The sequence below is a fragment of the Anolis carolinensis genome, chromosome 5 (genome assembly GCF_035594765.1).
Source record: "Anolis carolinensis isolate JA03-04 chromosome 5, rAnoCar3.1.pri, whole genome shotgun sequence".
Taxonomy (NCBI): domain Eukaryota; kingdom Metazoa; phylum Chordata; class Lepidosauria; order Squamata; family Dactyloidae; genus Anolis; species Anolis carolinensis.
The window spans coordinates 90,343,467-90,358,232 of NC_085845.1; the positions used below are offsets into that span (position 1 = coordinate 90,343,467).

General features: G+C 39.2%; 1 protein-coding gene across 2 annotated transcripts in view; it reads right to left on the reverse strand.

Annotated features, from left to right (window-relative positions):
• The window catches only part of rassf8 (Ras association domain family member 8), a 108,771-nt gene that overhangs the window by 14,658 nt on the left and 79,347 nt on the right, over positions 1-14,766 (reverse strand). For both annotated transcript variants that reach the window (XM_003226138.4, XM_062981781.1), the window contains exon 2: positions 7,353-7,557. In XM_003226138.4, coding sequence (XP_003226186.1) covers positions 7,353-7,455 — 103 coding nt within the window. In that variant the 5' untranslated portion in view covers positions 7,456-7,557. The remainder of the gene's footprint in view (positions 1-7,352; positions 7,558-14,766) is intronic.

Genomic DNA, 14,766 nt, shown 5'->3' on the forward strand with positions numbered 1-14,766 from the left:
AAATGCTCTTGCCTGGCACTACAAAACTCTAGGTTCAAAAGGTTCCCTGGAGGACACAGTAAAATCACAGAGCTGAGATGAGACCGAAGAGGAAATCCAAGGGGGTCTGCCAACTGAAAATTGATTTTAAAAGCAATTTCTCCCTTGAAAAGTGGTTTTCTCAAGGGATGGAGAAAAAGAGGGAGGCAGGAATTTTTCCTTGTAGGCAAAAATGTAAAAGGCAACTGATATAAGTAGAAACAGAGCACCTGGAGTAAAAATAACGATATGTAGCAAAATTTGGAAAAAAAATCTGTTTTGGGTTTGAAAGTGCTATTCTTGTTTAATTGTGTGGTACTTACTTTGGAAGTAGTTTTTATACTCCAGAAACTTCATTTTTGTTGTTGCCACAAACTATATTGAATTGGTTGGGATTCTATGAGACATTCATTGAAAAACTATAGCAAAATGTGCTGCTGCAGGATGTACCGCAAAAACAGTTTTTGAAGTTTAATATACTTTCCCATGTTTTTATGATAGAACCAATTAGGAAATTACATTTGTAACCCAGCAACAAAAATTGTGTTATACAGTGTAATGTTATTGTTGTATTTGTTGTTCTTAGTCAATATGTATTAATAAGAAAAATCATAGCAGTAAAGTTGTTTGACCTCTGAGAGCTCTTTCTGCTACTGTCAATTAGCTTACCTTTTCCAAACTATCAAAAATCTGCACCTCTAATTACAAATGATAGCATTCACTTCTGATTAATGTGATGATGATTATTACTAAGAGAATAATAATAACAATAATAGTTCCCAAACAACCTGCAGAGTAATATCATCTACTTTTGTCTGTTTGGCAGAGAAAGTTCTGATTAATTCTCTAATGTCCCATTTTTTCAGCTGCTTTTACAAAAAGTTTTGCATTTCTCTCTCCTATTTCCACTTTTCTATTTTGTTCTTAACTTAATTCAACTGAGTTTCCAAATGTTACATGTTGGTGACACACTTTTTAGACATGCATCATTTTGTGACACAGTAATTCAATTTTCCTGGCAAAATGGAGGTTAAACAAACCCCTTCTAAGAAATAGGGACATATACATAAACTGTAACAATAAAATGGAAGGAGACACAACATGTCTCATGAAAACCTTTCATTTATGTTTTTAAAGAGCTATGATTTATTACTTATTTCACATATAGAGATTTCTCATTATGTTCACATGAGGTGCAGACACACTTCTAAGACACAGTTTTGAAAGCTCTGGCATAGAGGAAGGAGAGAAATCTTGCCTTTCCCTGTAGGATCAGCCAATGGTAAACTGTTGCAGCTTCTCCTTGCTTGTGCCTTCTTCTTCATTATGAATTTTACCAGTGTAGTATAGTGGTTTGAGTGTTAGACTAGGTCACTGAGATATCAGGGTTCAAATCCCTGCTCAGCTGTGGAAACTCACTGGATGGCCTTGGGCGAATCACATTCTCTTAGCTTCAGAGGAAGGTAAAGGACAAAACCTTCTGAACAAATCTTGCCAAGAAATGCCCTGTCTGACTCACAAAGCAGGGATGTTGTGGCAATGGGCGCCATCCTGCACGCCATCTTCTTGGGGGTCCTTCTCCCCAGGAGCCCCCTGCATCAGGCATGCTTCACATGTTTGGCAGGCCAATTGAAAGTGGATACCACCCCGCCCTCTGATTGGTCAGGCTGAGCATCCTCCTGGATTCACCAGCAGCCTATTTAAGGCTGGGCCACTCCCCAGCCAGTGTTGTCCAAGGCTGTCCCACCCCATTCACTTGTCAAGATCTGTTAACCTTGCCTATGTCGTATTGTCAGAGATATGTTATTTGTCACAACTTGCTGGCTTTTGGCATGGGCCCTGGATCTGGTTGGTGTAAACCCCCCTCCCATTTCAGAGAGGGAGCGCATCCGGTGGCTTATCAGGGGTTTGGCAGTACTGGTGTCCCAGCATGGAACGGGTTGGTAAATGGTCACATCCCCGGCGTGGTTAGTAATATCAGTCAGCAGCATGCATGGTGTCCTATTATCATTTGTAACCAATAAACAAGTTGTGGCCTTTTATTATACCAAAACTGTGTGTTTGTCTTTCATCTGGCAGGAGGGGTGGTCACTCCTGCCTGTTCAAAACCTTGAAGATTCACCTTAGAGTAGCAGTTCTCAACTTGGAGTCCCCAGATGTTTTTGGCCTTCAACTTCCAGAAATCCTAACAGCTGGTAAACTGGCAGGGATTTCTGGGAGTTGTAGGCCAAAAATATCTGGGGACCCCAGGTTGAGAACCACTGCCTCAGTCATGAATCAGTCATGAATGACCTGAAGGCACACAACAACAACAATGGCAATATCTTGTTCACACCCTGATATTGCCTGGCCTTACATCTACTGGTTTTCATCTGTGAAGTGGTACAAACTATGCAAAATGGGCCCCAGCCTCAGTGCAGCTGCCTACCCCCTTATTTTAGGTGACAACAGACTAATGTAGCTACCGCTCTAGAAATCTACACCAAGCACTATGATAACTAACACATGAAAGTTTCATTTTTAAATGTACCACTTTCTTTGTAAAAAATTAAACATGAAAAGCTTTTTTAAAATAAAAAAATCACCACAGTAATTTTCTTTTTAAGAATTGTGGGCAAATGAGATCTCCAAAGTAACAGGCATGAACTTTATAGAGAAAGATTGACTTTATGAACTCATGAAAATATAAGCTTAAAAGCAAAACAAGAAATTTGAGAACCTTATATATTAACAATCACTACCTCCTGCATATGTAAATAGCTATTATTATGTAAACAATGGATAATTCTGTAAAGGTGAACTAGAATTTAATGTAATCGACAAATGATCTATACAAATCTTTCCCAGAGCCAGGCTTATCACTTACTATAACTGAAAAAGACATTGGTCATATGCTTTGCCAACTAAGCTATTACATGAAGTAATAGCACATTTGGAATAGTCTTGACAATATTCTGGGGGTGGGGGTGGGGGGCTTAGATCTGCCTGGGCATGAGTGTGTTGTATTTTATGGTTACAATGCACTGTATTTTTTGGGAAGCAGCTCTGGTTTTTGTGCAAAGAGCTCTTATTTTGCTGACTCAGATGTTACTGCAGAATACCAACTGGAAGCAAGTAAAAGTTATGTTCACAATTTTTCAAGAAATGCTGTGGTTAGGATAGAGCACAAAACAAGAATCTATGACAGGAAACTGGATGTGCCTCTCATTCACACAAAGATACTGAATGGAAATTAGCTGACAAAAACGGAGGAGGTGGCCTTAAAAAGATACAGAGACAACCAAACACTGCAAAAAGGTAGGGCAAATATAAGGATGTTCATCCTTGATCATATGGTACTAGCTCGCAAAGAAAATTAGCTGCTAAATTGGAATAATATAAGAAGACATGATGAAAGGAATTGTATTTTTATTGCATGAACACCTACTTGTGGCCAAAACTCTACGCTACTCAATATCAATGTATAGTTATTGATAGCAAGCAACCAAACACCAATATTTGGCTTTTGCTGAATTTTGTGGAGGGATTTTAAAACTGTTTCATTGCAGTTTTATTGCAGAAACTAAAGGTTGGAACATATAACACCTAACCCAAAATTTCCATTGGAGTGCACAGGATTGTTGTCAGGTTCACAACCAAGCTGTCCTTGCATTAAGGCATTTATACTCTATACCCAGATTGCCACAGATCCAGTAACAGCAACAGCACATTTAGATTTGTTCCTATGTTGCAATCAAAAAGGATGCCAGTGCCCTTCAGGGCATTAGACGAGGCCACTTGGTCATATAAATGGTGTCCCACGATAAAAGCAACCTGTCTACAAATCTCAGTGTACTTGATATAATGAAAGTGGAAAAGAGAAAAACATGAGAAGAAACAGTGGAAAGGGCTAAGAATTGTAGGTGGTATTTGGCTACCCAACAGGCCTGATAGGAAGAGCCATAAAGACCTGGGGAACAACTTACACTCATTCCTCACAGCATCCTTTTCAACATCAGTTTTTGTAAAAAAAAAATTGTTGCTCTTTCTGGCACACACCACTGGGAATGGGAAGGAGCATTAACCATGCAGGTTATATATGAGGGATGTATTATTTATACCTCTACTCTCCTTCACTGTGCTCAACACAGTTCATGAAGTGCTTATTCTCCTCATTTTAATCTTACAGCCTCTAAGAGCTGAATCAGGTTGAGAGACAGTGACTTCAGGGTCAGTCAGTTTCATGGCTGGACACGGACTTGAACCTGGATCACGCAAGTCCAAACTACAACACATTGGCAACTGCACACCCTTGATTCCCACTTTCATTATCCAAAACCCACCTCAAGGTTGTATCAGAATCCCAAGCCCTAAAATGAAATGCTAATCCCAGATTTGTAAAGCACAACGAATCCACTATGAAATGGAAAATGAGCAGTTATATAAATGCCACTGATTCACCAGGTCTACTCCAATTAGAATGAGCAATTGGATTTAAACCAAAGAATGGAGATTATCAGCAGGCTCTTTTCTTGGTGTGTGTGCATGCACTCATGAGACGAGGGGAATGAGAGAAAATATGTTGGAAACACATAGAAACAAAGAGAAATAGGAGGTCTGAAACAGTAGTAAGATACATGGGATTTACTTATTACTGGATCCTGTTACCTTTTGCCTCTTCAAATATCAGAAACATTTTTTTTCCTTTACCAAGGAAGAGAACTCTTTGTTTGACTAATACATCAGAGACACGATAAAATCTAAATGGGATTTAGTTGCAAAACATCTGAATGCACTGCAAAAGATGTTTCAGCATCCAAGAAAGAAGAATGTAACCAAAATTCAAATGCAATAGCTTTCTTCCTTCAATTTGTTCTTCTTTTCTGAAAGAATTACAAACCCTTCAATGCACCACCAAATTGGTTAGTAACCCCACCCACTAAAGAATGGTGTAAAATCCGCAAAATTCTTACAGAAGTATTAAAGCATTACTTAAGCATTTGAAAGAGAAAACTGTGAGGTTGAGGTCCGGAGCACCTGGAGGGCCAAGGTTTGCCCATGCCTGCTCTAGAGTCTCTTAAATATAGAATGTTTTAACAGTACACAATGCATCTATATACCATTTGTGTAATTTCAGTCCACAAATCCTACTGTAGTCATCTTCCTTTGGTTTCCCATGAATCCAATAAAGGGTTTATATTTTTATAAACAGTGCTTTGGGAAGAGATACATTAATGGATTTAGAATATACATTTAAATTTCTCCCTCCCCTTCCCAAAACACATTATAAAAGAATTTGAAAACTGAACCAAACAGCCAAAGTGGCTGGAATACTAATTATGAAAATATAATACTAGTAAAAGGTTAATAACCAATGGAAAACAGAAATATTTTTTGGTCAATGAGAATATTCACAATACACAAGACTTCCAAAACAGTATGATTTGCAGCAATTGTTTGCCAGTCCTTCTGTACTAGCAGCTGGGTTTTATTCTGTAGACTCCCTGTTCTGTCATGGAAATCATATGGGTTGTTTCATAGACAAGAAAAAGCAGCATGTTCTTATCCAATTACTATGTCTCTTAAAATGCTGACAGTTATTGCTTCCCAACAAGCCTATCAAAACCCATGTCCAAGAAAGTGTGTTACATCTGCATTTTCTTCTCTGAGATCTTAAGCATATTTAATAAATTCTGGGTTTTTAAAACAAAAGACTAATCATAATTATTATTGCAAAAAAAAAAAAAAAAAAAAAATTATTATTGCATGGTGATTTGGAGACTCTGGAATAAGTTTTGCCTTCTGTAGAAAGTTAACATGTTCAGTGTCAGGAATATAAAATGCTGACAAGTTCTGCTTCTTGTCCTTCACAAGGCTCAGAAAGAAGAAGGCCACAGATGGTGTTAAAGAAAAACTAATCATGAACTGCCAGTTTCATGAATTAGAGACCTGGGGTAGAAATTAGGAACTTCAAGGCCACATCTAAGTAATATCTCCTATAAAAAGTTAAGAGCTACTTCTGTGAGTATCAAAATGTATTTGGAGTGGGAAATGCATTCATGAAATTCACTGTTGGTGGTCTTGTGAAATGTCAATGACCTTTTGGAAAATGATCCATATGGAATGTAAAAAATATTAAAAATGGACTACCAAATGATGCAGGAAATCTATCTACTAGGAATGTTTGAAACAGATTCTTTTGTAGACCCAAACAAGGAAAAACTACTCATATTCCTTACGACAGCAGCAAGAATAGTCTTTGCTAAGAGGTGGAAATTAGAAAAGACACCGGACAAAGAACTATGGCTAAATAAAGTAATGGAGATAAAGATATGGACTGACTTACATATTTACTCAAAAAGAACACAGGAAGAGGAGTGAAAATGACCGACTGGTCAATAGTTGAAGACTATATTAAGCTGAACTACCAAATCTAAGAAGATAAGAAGTAATAATCAAAGGAGTTGAATAAAAGGGAAAGAAGGCTTAGACAACGTGGCAAGATATAAGAGATTTGGACAGAAGGGAGAAGAACAGAAGTCAATTTTATGTATACAGTGTTCCCTCACTACTTTGCGGTTCACTTTTTGCGGATTCGCTGTTTCGCAGTTTTTCAATTAACTCTAAAATACTATTATAAATCATAAACATTACAATTTACAGCCTAAGGAAGGGAGGAAGGAGAAGCCGAAGGGAGACAAAAGGAGCCCAAGCGGCAACAGGAGGAGAAGGAGGCGATTTATCATCACAATTGGTTGATAAAGACTTAAAATAGTCTATAACTACTAAAATAATGTATAATTATTAAAATAAATACAGCGTCCCTACTTTGCAGATTTTCAATTATTGTGGGTGGTCTTGGAACCTAACCTCAGCAATAAGTGAAGGAACACTGTACATCTAGATAGGGTTTGTTTGTTGTGTTTTCTTCTTTTTCTCTCTTTTCTTGTTTTTTTTCTTTTTCTTCTTTTTCTACCTCATTCTTTCTCACTTTGTATAAAAATTTTGTTCTCACACTTTCAATGTACACCTCTTTTAAAACTTTAATAAAAAAAATTAGGAACAAAAAAATACTGCTGTATTATCTGCACTGTTTCTATTTTCCTCTCTGCTTCCGACTGTTTAGGTACTAACAAGGAAAAATTGCTTTCACACATGCTTTTCAATTTCCACCTTCATGTTATTTGTTCTAGAGCTAGATCAGTTGTGTACAGTTTTACTTCACTGGATTTTCTGTAGTGGCCATGTAACATTGCAAAAGTGAAAAAGAGAGGTGATTAGCAGAAGTGATCCTAGTCATGGCTGCCATTTATGTCTAGAGTTGGCTTTGGCCACAAGGACATTATTTCACTTACCTATAGCTTGAGCAAGAGCTATCACGACTTCCTGACAAGTGGTAACTTCTGTGACCCCACAAACGATCCGCTGGACTCCATCGACCCATACCTTCAGCTCCATGATTGGCCAGATCACCCAATGGCCATGAATGCAGTTTTTAGGATGTCAAGTCATGTTTGTAGCTATGCCAGACAGCGCCAACATGCTGGTGGCAATTATTATCTGGAAGAGAAAAGAAAAAACCCCACTCATTTAAGGTATGACCAGCAGATCCAAACAGTAAAAAATGTAGCATTGCTTTTAAGGAAAAGCTAAAAACGTTTATTTTCTAACACACTTCTTTCTAAACAGGCAGATTGTCAAATTGTTTATTATTTGGCTTCTATACTAAAATTGTTGAGCATACATTTCTATTTCTATCATTAAGAACTGTGAAATAACTACAGTTTAAAAACAGGCAATGAAGTTACATGATCTTTATTTAAAAGCACTTTCCCATGTACACACTCCATCTTTTGTAAGTAATCCCAATTTACAAATGTGTTTGCATGTTTTAAAAGCCACAGATTCTTTTATTATTTCAAAAAAAAAACTGGCATTGTTCATAATGCATATCAAAAAGACACTGCCAGTACTTCTCCAATGATTTCATTGTGGTCCAATCAGTACCAATGGTAGGCACTTTTATATGTCACAAATGCAAGCCTCAAATATTACATCAATTGTTTAAGAAGGTCTAAAACCCACTGCAATGCTCCAGTGGGATTCCTTCCCAGGGAATCATAAGACCCTAATTGATCTTGGAAGCTAATCAGGATCAGCCCTGGCTAGTATTTGAATGGGAGACCACCAATGAATACCTGACACAGTAGACTATATTTCAAAGGAAAGGAGTGGCAAAATATGATGCCTAAAATACACATGGATTGGCTGCACCATATTGTGTATTTGAAAGCGCGCGCACACACACACACATTGTGGTATCAAAATCAGTGGCATTAAGAAGTATGCTGATTGTGGAAAGATAGTCTTAGGAATTTGACAATCTTATATTGCCGAAATATAAAGGCACCAGACCCTATCTGAGCTGAGAGGTTAAGCATGGTCAATCTTGGTTAGTACTTGGATGGGAAAATGCCAATGAAATACAGATGCTGTAGGCTATATTTCAAAAGAAAGAACAGGCAAATCAACCACTGAGTATTTCTTGCCTAAGAAAACCCTATGAAATTCATGATATCATCGAAAGATAACATTCAGCTTGAAGGCACACACACACAATATTAAATTTTGTAGAACATCAAAATGCCATGCATAATTCAAGTGCATAGTAGAACTATTTTATGGATGGAAAAAAATCACAAATCCATAAGTAATGAAATAACTGCACTATAACAAGTTTATTTTATTTATTGTGTAAGAAGCGAATCAAGAGTACAGTTGTAATGTATTTAGAAACACAAACAAAGTTTAAAAACTTAACTTTATACTAATTGTCCTTTGACCAGTAGCTGGCCACTTGGAGTGCCTCTGGTGTTGCTATAAGAAGTCCCTCCATTGTGCATGTAGCAGGGCTCAGACTGAATTGTAATAGGTGGTCTGTGGTCTGCTCTACTCCACACTCGCATGTTGTGGACTCCACTTTGTGGCCCCATTTCTTAAAGTTGGCTCTGCATCTCGTGGTGCCAGAGCGCAGTCTGTTCAGCGCCCTCCAAGTTGTCCAGTCTTCTGTGTGCCCAGGAGGAAGTCTCTCATTTGGTATCAGCTATGGCTTGAGGTTCCAGGATTTAGCCTGCCTCTTTTGGACTCTGGCTTGCTGAAGTGTTCCTGTGGGTATCTCTGTAGATCTTAGAAAACTGTTTCTTGATTTAAGGTGTTGGCGTGCTGGCTGATATCTGAACAGGGGATGGGCCGGATATGTCACTGCCTTGGCCCTTTCATTGTTGGCTGCTACTTTCCAGCAGATGCCAGGTGGTGCAATACCAGCTAAACAGTATAATTTCTCCAGTAGTGTGGGACATCCTGTGATAATGTGGCATGTGTCATTAAGAGCCACATCCACTGTTTTAACATGGTGATATGTGTTCCACACTGGGCATACGTATTCAGCAGCAGAGTAGCAAAGCGAAAGGGCAGATGTCTTCACTGTGTCTGGTGGTGATCCCCAGGTTGTGCCAGTCAGCTTTCATATGATGTTATTTCTAGCAAGCACTTTTTGCTTGATAGTCAATCAATGCTTCTAGTAAGTCAGAGCACGGTCCAGGGTAACTCCCAAGTATTTTGGTGTGCTGCAATGCTCCAGTGGGATTCCTTCCCAGGGAATCATAAGAGCTCGAGATGCTTGTCTGTTCTTAAGGTGAAAAGCACACATCTGTGTTTTAGATGGATTAGTAACCTGCTGATTTTCTCTGTAATAGACAGTAAGAGCACCTAAAGCTTCGGAGAGCTTTTGTTCAACCATTTCAAAGCTCATTGCTTGGGCGGTGATGGCACAATTGTCAGCATAGTAAGTAAGTAAGTAACTTTATTTTTATACCTCAAATAGATGAAACTCTCTGTCCCTTCTGGCAGTGGCTGATCAGTACTCCCATGTTTACAAAATAAAGAAAACACTGTTGCAATAGCTGGCCAAAGCAACGTACCAGCTCATTACTAGTTGGCTATAAACTATCTAGTCATTTATTACTGTTGAAAGGCAAGGATAGCAAGATGGAGTGTGTTCATACAACAAGCCTGCAGGGTAGGTCAGGCAGTGATATTGAAATGTCTGATGTGAACTTCAAAGCTCAGCAGGGATTTCTATTTCTGAGTAACATTTATGGAATGAAGCCATTGAAAATACTGAGGCTTACTTCAAAGTGTCTCTAAGGTTCAAAGCTTCTCAAAGCAATATTCATCACTCTTGAAGCAATAATTGGAATTGGGAGGAAGATTTAAAGGCATTCCTCTTTAAAAAAAATTAAGGCAAGAGCTCAGATACTCTTGGATTACTCTTGTTATATCTCAGTGAACTGAAATGCTCTCTTTCCTCCCAATTGTCTGAGATGACTGTGACACGAAAAAAAGCCTTCATGTTGTATATGGGATGGGATCCAAACAAACAAAACCAATTTTGCTCATCCCACCTGCTCAAGAGCTTTGAGCTTGTTTTTCCTGAACAGTCATGTAGAGAATGCTTTGTAAATTGAGATCGTGGCAGGTTTTTGATATTACTGTTCAAACAACAACAACAAAAACCACAGGGATGCTCAAGTCCTTGAAAATATATTAAATAGATTTTTGATCCCACCAATAAGCTATATTTCTTAGGATTTCATTTAGAAACAGAAATGCAAACAATTTTCCCCTCAATCATATATAGACAAAACTATGTTTCCCTCTAGAAACAACAAAACAGTTATTTTAACCTGCCTACAAGGAAATTGGGAAACTCTATACACTAAGATGGCTACATTCAGAAGAACCTGGAAAGGATGCCACATAAACTTAATATTCAGACCCAAAGAAACTGTGTATGAGGCGTGTATGGATATGTTATAGCAGATGACAACTTTACTGTTAAAAACAGTTATGCCGCAGAAGAGATGCAAGACTGGGAAACCAGCTGGAAAATATCTGGATAAGAATCAAGGGAACTGGTATCTCGTTGTTGCCGTCTACTACAGACCTCCAAACCAGGATGAGAAACTCAATGAAGCCTTCTGTCAACAGTTGACCAAAAGAAGAGATATAGTAGTCATGGGCGATTTCAACTATCCTGATATTTGCTGGAAAACAAACTTGGCCAGGAGTACAAAGTCCAAAGAATTCCTCACTTGCCTGCAGACAATTTTATGGTCCAGAAAGTAGAAGAAGCAACAAGGAGATCCGCTACTCTCATTCTAACAAACACGGAGGACCTGATCAATGCAGTTGAAGTGGTCAGATCCTTAGGGGCAAGTGACCATGTGTTCCTGCAGTTTGCGATACAAAGGAAGGCCAAGACTAAGACAAACCAAACCCGCAGTCTGGACTTAAGGAGAGCTGACTTCCGAAAAAATAAGGAAATTCTGAGCAGGATTCCATGGATGCCAGTACTAAAAGACAAGAGAGTTAAGGAGGGATGGGAGTTTTTCAAAAGTGAAGTACTCAAGGTGCAGTTGCAAACAGTGCCAACAAAGAGAAAAGTAAGTCAAGTGCAAAGAAAACAGAATGGATGTCCAAAGAACTTCTAACTGGACTCAGACTCAAAAGAGACATGCACGAGAAGTGGAAAAGTGGGAAAGTGGGAAAAATCACCAAAGAAGAATCCAAATAAATAACCAACTCCTGCAGGGAAAAGGTTCACAAGGCTAAAGAGCAAAATGAGCTCAGGGTTGCCAAGGACATTAAAAACAATAAAAATGACATCTTTGCTTACGTCGGTAGGAAAAGGAAGAACAAGGAGACGATAGAGCCTCTGCAAGAAGAAGATGGGGTAATGCTGATAGGGGATAGGGAAAAGGCAGAACTACTTAATGCTTTCTTTGCCTCAGTCTTCTCACAAAAAGAAAGCCACCTTCAACCCCAGCAACATGGAGTGGACAAAGGATTAGGGGAAATCCAACCCCAAATACAGAAACAAGTCATCCAGGAATACCTGGCAGTTCCAAATAAATTCAAGTGCCCAGGGCCAGATCAACTACATCCAAGAGTATTGAAGGAACTAGCAGCAGTTATTTCAGAACCACTGGCAATCATCTTTGAGAGTTCTTGGAGGATGAGACAATTCCCAGCAGATTGGAGGAAGGCAAATGTGGTCCCTATCTTCAAGAAGGGAAAAAACGATGACCCAAACAATTACCAGCCTCACGTTGATAGCAGGCAAGATTACGGAAAAGATAGTTAAGGAAGTGATCTGCAAACACTGCAAACAATGCAGTCATTGCTAATAATCGACACTGATTTATCAAAAATAAGTCATGCCAGACTAATCGGATCTCTTTTTTGATAGTTACAAGTTGGGTAGATACATGGAATGCTGTGGATATAGCACATCTGTATTTCAGTAAGGCCTTGACAAGGTCCTCATGACCTTCTGGCAAACAAACTAGTCAAATGTGGGCTAGGCAAAACTACGGTTAGGTGGGTCTGTAATTGGTTAAGTGAACAAACCTAGAGGGTACTCACTAATGCTTCCTCTTAATCCTGGAAAGAAGTGACGAGTGGAGTACTGCAGGGTTCCGCCCTGGTCCCAGTTCTGTTCAATATCTTTATTAATGACTTAGATGAAGAAGTAGAAGGCAAGATCATCAAGTTTGCAGATGACACCAAATTGGGAGGGATAGCCAATACTCCAGAAGACAGGAGCAGAATTCAAAATGATCTTAACAGATTGGCTGAAACTAACAAAATTAACTTCAACAGGGACAATGCAAGATACTACACTTAGGCAGAAAAAACGAAGTGCAAAGATCCAGGATGGGGGATGCCTGGCTCGACAGCAGTACGTATAAAACAGATCTTGGAACCCTCGTAGACAAGTTAAACATGAGCCAACAATGTTATGTGGTGGCAAAAAAAGCCAATGGGATGTTGGCCTGCATAAAAAGGAGTATAGTGTCTAGATCCAGGCAAGTCATGCTACCCCTCTATTCTGCCTTGGTCAGACCACACCTGGAATACTGTGCCCAATTCTGTGCACAGCAATTAAAAGGAGATGTTGACAAGCTGGAAGGTGTCCGAAGGAGGGCAACTAAAATGATCATGGGTCTGGAGAACAAGCCCTATGAGGAGCGGCTTAAAGAGCTGGGCATATTTAGCGTGCAGAAGAGAAGGCTGAGAGGAGACATGATAGCCATGTATAAATATGTGAGGGGAAGTCATAGGGAGGAGGGAGCAAGCTTGTTTTCTGCTGCCCTGCAGACTAGGACGCGGAACAATGGCTTCAAACTACAGGAAAGGAGATTCCACCTGAACATTAGGAAGAACTTCCTCACTGTGAGGGCTGTTCGGCATTGGAACTCTCTCCCCCAGACTGTGGTGGAGGCTCCTTCTTTGGAGGCTTTTAAGCAGAGGCTGGATGGACATCTGTCGAGGGTGCTTTGAATGCGATTTCCTGCTTCTTGGCAAGGGGTTGGACTGGATGGCCCATGAGGTCTCTTCATAACTTTATGATTCTATGATTCTACTGCACAAGGAGGATGCAATGGTAATACAAAAAGGGCATGATTTTTTTTTTTTTGAAGAGGGAGCACTCCCATCACAATATCTTTTCATTCTTCTAAGGGCTCTCAATTGAGGAGCAGATATATCTCCTTCTGCGGTGGGGATATTATAGTATAGTTGGTCCTCCAGGTTTGCGACTCTGACTTTTGTAAATTTGATTTAAATTTCTATGCCCTCCAAAGCGACTCTAACGTCAACCTCTGCTAAAGAGTTTTTAAAATATGCTGCTTTTCACTTTTATGGGGGTCCTGTGCCCCTAACCACTGTGAATGTGATAGGCTAACTGTTCTAAACCAAAAGGAAAGGAAAACAGAATAGTTACTAAGACAGCAGTCCAAACACAAACACAAAACCTAAATATCGCACACATATTAATAGCTTCACACCCTTTTTGTTGGCAGCTATGAAGCAATCAACAAATGACCAGCAATGACATTTCACAATTCATTATTCTTATCTCATTGCTTACACAATCTATCATGAGCTCAGACTTGAAGAACCATTGTTCACATGTCCCTGTCCAACTGCATGTCATACAGGCAGTCCTCGAGTTACGAACATCTGACTTAAAAACGACTTATAGTTAAGAATGCGAGTCAGACAACAGGAAGTGAAAGAAATCTGCCCCTAGGAAGGAAAGTTCACTCCTGAAAAGAGCTATCATGGCAAAAAGCTGTCTCCACTGAAACTTTGTCACCAATCCTTGTTTCCATAACAAGCCAAACTTTTCAAAATCCAATGATCACAGTGGCAGAGAATGAGGTGAAATCTTCTGAACAGGGGCACAGACAGAAAAACAAACACCACAGGTGTGTTTCCACTTCCCTATGCTATCCAAAGCTTATATATATATGCATATGTACCATTTACTTAGATGGGGAAACAGGCAGATAACCTAAGCAATTAGAAAAATGAAGGGAAACAAAACTGTTGGCACCATGAAGTGGTTTCAAACCAGATTCCGGATAATTCTGACAGTAACTAAAAACAGTAGTGAAGTGCAGTTTTGTCAAGGCTTAACTACATGGGATCACTAGGTTATGCAAACAATACTTTCAAATGAGCATGGCCAAAGGCAAAAGTCTAACACTAGTTCCACTTCTTACACATGGGTTGCAGCATGTTAATGGATGAAAAACTCAATCAAAACCTAAATTTTCAATGTTAGCTAGCTGTAAAAAAAAGATGGCCTTCTTTATAAATATCACTTAGTCTTTTATGGCCCCTCAGCCTCTGCAGAGTCTT